This window comes from Mastomys coucha, unplaced genomic scaffold, assembly GCF_008632895.1.
Source record: "Mastomys coucha isolate ucsf_1 unplaced genomic scaffold, UCSF_Mcou_1 pScaffold15, whole genome shotgun sequence".
NCBI lineage: Eukaryota > Metazoa > Chordata > Mammalia > Rodentia > Muridae > Mastomys > Mastomys coucha.
Window position 1 is genome coordinate 114764323 of NW_022196897.1, and position 6489 is coordinate 114770811.

The 6489-nt window shown below is 46.3% G+C and overlaps 1 protein-coding gene across 2 annotated transcripts in view; it reads left to right on the forward strand.

Moving 5' to 3' along the window:
* The first annotated feature begins 879 nt into the window (after positions 1-879).
* Positions 880-6489, forward strand: part of Slc20a1 (solute carrier family 20 member 1) — a 13460-nt gene continuing 7850 nt past the window's right edge. Inside the window, exons 1-4 of one of the 2 annotated variants that reach the window (XM_031371866.1) lie at positions 880-1510; positions 1973-2586; positions 2713-2853; positions 3036-3121. In XM_031371866.1, coding sequence (XP_031227726.1) covers positions 2241-2586; positions 2713-2853; positions 3036-3121 — 573 coding nt within the window. In that variant the 5' untranslated portion in view covers positions 880-1510; positions 1973-2240. The remainder of the gene's footprint in view (positions 1511-1972; positions 2587-2712; positions 2854-3035; positions 3122-6489) is intronic. The other variant, XM_031371865.1, reaches the window with a different exon arrangement.

A 6489-nucleotide genomic window follows, 5' to 3' on the forward strand; every position in this document is an offset into this window, starting at 1 on the left:
TACAACATGTTTGTTTCTGCTATTCATTGCCCTACCTTTGGAGATGATAAAACTGCAGGGAGCGTTTTAGAGCATTCTAAACCAGGTATTTCTGGCTGGAAATTAAGTTTCACTATAACCCTCATAACTTAAATCTCTCAAGGAGTGGTGACTAGTTAGTTCTGAGCTTAGACAATAAAACGAAAAGCACTAATCTAATGTCAGAACTACACCGTATTCCACGTAGGGGACCAGGAAGCAAACTTTATTTCAAAAAGATGGTAAAGCTTTCCGGATGAGAAGAGGACATCCTCTCTAACCTTTTCTTAGATTCTAAAACAGGCACATTCAGAAAAAAAAAAAGTAACGAGGAAACGAACGTTCATTTCCTGAACATCTACTGAGTTCCAGTCACATGCTTATATCTTAGCTAATATGATTCTCCTTACAGGGTAAAAGAACTTGTAACCAGAATACCTGAATTAGTATTGCCTGTCGCCACAAGCCCCGATGAGCAGACAGGAAATGCATCTTTGTTGTGCTTTACACACAATCCCAACCCGTCCTTCAGTCTCCTCTCACACTGCTATTATTTCACGTTCCCGAGTACTCGGTTTGAGAGACCTTAGGGTTTGTTCAAGGTGACACACTGCAGCAAATAATGAGTTAAGAATTAGAATCCGAAGTAACATCCTCCCCGCTGCGCCACAGCCAGGGCTCCTAAAACGCAGGTCCGCCGCGGGAAAACTAATGACCCATGGCTCTCGCTCAGCGCAGTGCCACTGCTGGGATCGCAAGCCTGTCCTCGTGACTCCTGAATCTTTCCGTTTTCACCCAAGTGCGTGACTGCGGGAGCGAGGTGGCCACGTGAGATCCCTCCACCCCCTCCGGGCGAGGAACAGATCGGTCCGGCCAAGGGCAAGACCCAGTACAGCCTTCTTCCGCGTCGCCACAGAGCTGACCGGGACCCGCGTGGGAGAAACTCGGAACGACCTTGGTGGCGGCCTCTGGGTCCCCGCATGAGGACCTGCGTGCCCGGGAGAGACTCCCCCACTGTCCCCGCCCGCAGCCACCCAGCGTGGCCGGCGCAGACGGGATAACCGGGGCGAGGCTGCAGGGAGGCGGCTGGCCAGTCCCACGTGGACCAGCTCCTCGTTGGGGGCGGGGCCGGGGGGACGTCCGGGCCAATCAGCGCCGCTGCCCAGCTCACCAGGCTAGGCGCGCCCGAGCAGTCTGTGGTTGCGTCCTATCGGAGGCGGGACTTCGGGCGGGCGCGGGGCTCGGCAGGTCACGTGAGCCGCAGAGCTGGCTATAAATAAGAGCCGGCGGCGTGCTCGCTAGATGATGGCCGCCGGCGCGCAGTGCGCGATCTCTTCTCTCGCCTGCTGAGGCTCCCGCGGGCTGCTTCGCGAGTGGGTCAAGAAGTCCCTCCGTGCTGTTCCCGGTGTGGCCGTCCTGGGTTGTGCGACCGTGGCTCGAGACTGCCTCAGCCTCGTTCTTCTGGTCTCGGTTCGGCCCTCCGTTTCCTTTGGTGAGTGGCGGCGCGGCACCCGTGCTAAGGTCCTTTCTTCTCTGGAGTGCGCCCGGGTGAGGGGAGCTGGCGGGCGGGTGTAGGATGCGAGCTGCGGGGCCCCGCTGCGCCGCTGTCCGCCTTCCGCCTCCCCGCGCCTCCCTGCGCCGCACCCTTCCGCGGGCCTTTTCGGCGGTCCTCGGCAGGCGCGCGCGCGCGCGCGGGAATGGCCTCTTTCCGGTCTTCCACGGAGGGAGGGCGCGCGCGGGCAAGCGGCCGGAGACAGAGCAGAACGCGTGGGGCGGGGCGGGACGGGGTAGGGGGTGGGGGGAGCGCAGAGATCGCCATGTGCCCCACCTTGCACAGCGTTTGGGGGACTGAAGGCAGAAGTGACGGGCGTGGGGGGGACACTGCGGAGTCCCAGGCTGCCTTCTTCCCAGGGATGCGCCGCTATTGTTATTTTCTCCCACTTCGTCCCCCCAGGATGAACTTGCGTCCTTTCTCTAATCCGCCATGGAATTCTGCTCCGTGCTTTTAGCCCTCCAGAGCCAAAGAAACCCCAGACAACAGACGCCCAGACGCAACGTATAGCAGTAACTCCCCAGCTCGGTTTCCGTGCCGTAGTTTACAGTATTTAATTTTATATAATATATACTATTTATTATAGCATTTTTGATACCTCATTCCGTTTACACATCTTGAAAGCCGCTCAGTAATTCTCTTATTATTTAAAGAACCACTACACTAGAGAATGGCATCTACTGTGGAGACGATTACTAGTACTCTAGCTGCTGTTACTGCTTCAGCTCCACCGAAGTATGACAATCTGTGGATGCTCATCCTGGGCTTCATCATTGCATTTGTCTTGGCATTCTCCGTGGGAGCCAATGATGTAGCAAATTCGTTCGGTACAGCAGTAGGCTCAGGTGTAGTGACCCTGAAGCAAGCCTGCATCTTAGCTAGCATCTTCGAAACTGTGGGCTCCGCCTTGCTGGGGGCCAAAGTGAGTGAAACCATCCGGAAGGGCTTGATAGATGTCGAGATGTACAACTCAACTCAAGATCTGCTCATGGCTGGCTCGGTCAGTGCTATGTTCGGTAAGTTGTTGTTGGACCTTACTTTCTTTCCAGTCCTGAACCCTTTTCCGCTTCTTTCCATGAGAACGCACTGATTATGTAACAGTTTGCTGTCTACCTGACAAAATTTGATTAATTCTATTTCAGGTTCTGCTGTGTGGCAACTAGTGGCTTCGTTTTTGAAGCTCCCTATTTCTGGGACCCATTGTATTGTCGGTGCGACCATTGGTTTCTCCTTTGTGGCAAAGGGGCAAAATGGTGTCAAGTGGTCTGAACTGATAAAAATTGGTATGTTTAATTCTCAATGGTCTGGGCTTTATTTTTTGTTGTGTGCTGCTATAATACTGTGTGTGGAGTGGGTGTGAAGTCAAGGGGCAAGTTGAAGAGTGTCAGAAATGGAACACCTAACATGGAGGGGTCTTGTTTCCTTACTTTCCAGACTTGACACTTTCCTTTGTGCTCTATTCCAGTGATGTCTTGGTTCGTCTCTCCACTGCTTTCTGGTATTATGTCTGGAATTTTATTCTTCCTTGTTCGTGCGTTCATCCTCCGTAAGGTAACCTTTCTACTTAACCTTTCATGAGTCACATTCAGTCTTGTTCAGACTCACTGGTATTCTCTCAGATGTGACTGGTATGTAAGTATGTGGCTTTGGAAAGTTAAAAAGTTCTTTGTTTTGTACCTCCTGTATGTTGTGGAGTTCTGTGAAAGAAGCAAGGTTTTAATGCCCCAAAGGGCATTCAGGAAGGAAAAACTGAGTAGTTCTATGGTCTGCCAAGAAATAAAGAGACTGGGAGTGAAAACTAAGAACATTTGTTAAGGTGTCTCTGTCTGTATAGGTTACTACATTTAGGACAGTGGAATTGTAAGCTTTTAGTTCAGCAAGTCACAGAAGAATCCTTTTTAAATTGGTCTCTCCCATGTTGATTGTCAAGTACATAGAAGTTTCTAGATGAGGCCTTTACTTGTAGGGAATCCACTTTCTCAGTAAAAAGAGTAGGGGTGGGTTGTTAGGTTTTTGTTGTTGTTGTTGTTTTGTTTTGTTTTAAAAAATCAAGAAGCTATTGAATTTCCTGACTAATTGAAAATCCCTTTTGAGCCAGGCAGTGGTGGTGCATACTTTTAATCCCAGCACTTGGGAGGCAGAGGCAGGTGGATTCCTGAGTTTGAGGCCGGCCTTGTCTACAGAATGAGTTCTAGGACAGCCAGGGTTATACAGAGAAACCCTGTCTTGAAAAAACAAAAACAAAAAAGAAAATACCTTTTGAGAGACCTAATGCTATTTCTTTTATCATGGAGTCTGATCCTGGCTCCACAAAAAAATGTAGACAACAAGGGATTATGTTGACTGAACTAAATTACAGTAAGGATAAATGAATTTTTCTCAGGAGACAGAGTTGTCCTATTTTCTAGGGTGAATGGCTCTTAACAGTCCTTTGTTAAGTCCTTTTAAAATTCCCCTAAACAGTAGAAATCTGAGTGAGGGTAGATAGGTACCTTATCCTAATGGAAGGTGTGTTTAGACTCCCTACTTCTTGATCTAGTTCTTGAAGTCTCTGGGGAACGATTTATGTCTTTCTCAGTAGAAATCCTTCCTTGGCTCTTTCCTGACTCACTATACTGAGCATTATGTGTCTGGCAGAATGTGCTTTACATGTTGAGTATTAGAAATTACTCTAGCTTAGCACAGTGTGACTGAGTAAATAGTTCGTTGATACCCATCCTCTAGATTTGGCATTCTTTTCATCTAGCAAGTAGGTATGATATGCACTCCCCCAGCCCCCTATCTGTAGTATGTGGTAATATAATTCTCACCGGCATTCAGGAATCATAGTTCTTAGTGTTCCTGTTGGGGCCATGTATCTCATGACATACCAGAAAACCAGATAATGAGTAGGATGCTATTTGGATTCGTGTTTTTAGAGGTCTATTTGGACCCCTTTGATTATTGGGAAATAGATTATTCTGATTCTTGAGAGCCTCTGCGTATCAGATCTGAGAACTGATTGATGGTCATTGCTGGAATGGGAACAGGTGCAAAGAGGGGTTCTCAATGCCCACAACCTCTCATTGATGATATATGTCAAGTGTCTTTACTTTCATTGTGTTACTGGAATATCAAGTTGCATATGATAACTAATAATTCTTTTGTATGGTCTCAAGTAGCCCAGGCTGACCTTGAACTTCTGATCCTTCTACATTCAGCTCCCAAGTTCTTGAATTACTGGTGTGTGCTCCCCCTCCCAGCTTAAGAGTATAGATGGGATGGGCATGGTCAAGAATGATGGATGATATTTAATACAGTGCTGACTTTGAGGATCTTTCCCCTCTGTCTCTCACTTGCTTACTAATTCCTCAGTAACAGATGAGGGACCCTTTTCTGTCTCAATGTAATCGAGTGAGATAGTCACATCATTTCCAACTAAAACTAACTTCTTTGTCTCATTCCTTCCTATATTGGGCCCAAAATAGTTCCTGGAAGTCTCTCGAATTGACAGAAAAACCTAGTACATATTTGGCTTTCATCTTTATCACTATATATAAAAGATAAGGAGTTTACATGGTGAGAAAACCATTTAATAAAACTCACTAGCTATGAAGACCTGGAACGAGGCTGGAAGGGAGAGACCTTTCCTATTTTACCATTTTCCTTGACTCTTATGAAGTTATGAAGTGGTTTGGTTTTGTTTTTAAACCACTGAATCTTTATTTCATAGTGTATTAAGGCTAGTCATTCCCTACCTATCACAAGCTATCTATTCTTATTTTTAATATATTATCTTGTGACTAAGTCTTTATAGCCTGGTTGACCTTGAATCTGGGGGTATTCTGCTTCAGCATGCCCAGCGCTGGTGTATAATGATGCTGTCTACTGTGGTCCCAGCTATGCTACTACTTCAGGGAATATTTAATTTTAGGCCCCAGGTGGGGAAAATGGATGTAGGGTGCTTTTTTACCTGATAGGTCAATTACTAAACATAAATAGCATTTGAAAATTGATGAGAGTCCCTACCTAATTCCTACAGCATATTCTTGAAACCTTGGATTAGCTTGTCTACCTCAGGCTCTTATCTGCTTTTAGGTATAGCCTGCATCTGTTTAGTTATTCAAGGTGACTCATGGTTCTGTAGGTTGCTTTTGATCTGGTGTCTTACTGTTAGTGTCCTCCTAAACAATGGGTAAAACTTAAGTGCTTTTAGTGGGGTCTGTACTCATTTGAAAAGCCATTCTTCATGAGGGGATTTAACTTCACTGATTTTTAAGCTCCCTGTCCCCAGATCTTAAGGATTGTCAGAAACTCTGGCATCTCATTTGGTTCTTCCCCTCTGTCTGACCCTTAAGATTTTCAACTGGTATTGTGACTAGGGCAGCATTAAACTTTTGTGCTGAGTGACCTATGTTCTCATTCTTTTAAATGTTTGGCTTGGAAGTTTTTCTGTGGAATTATCAGTAATACATACATGGGAACTATTTTCATTTTCAGTCACAGTGACCATTGGTGATTCTTAAACAGTTCACAGCTTGTGCCTTGGGGTCTTTGTACATGCTTTTATCTCTGCCCATCCCCCCCAGTGGACAGGCGGCTTTCCACACTGAGACATATGTCAGCCCAGCTGATTTCACCCCCGTATTTTATTAAAATGTCCTTCCCCATCAACATCCTCTTGGCTTTTTTTGTTTTTCTCTTTAAAGCATTTGTCAGCCCATTATGTTATTGTGTAGTAGAAAGTGACTCAGTTCTCTGAAAACGGGGACTTAGTCTGACCCCTCTTCTATTTCAGGGCCCTAAACAGTTCTTGACAGTCACTAGATTGAGTGGATGGCTAGGTTCACAGTTGATTTAACTCTGTACTGTGGTAAAGCCTTATGCCACATTAATCATATATATTGATAAGATAGTTGTCTATAGTCTACAGGATTTTT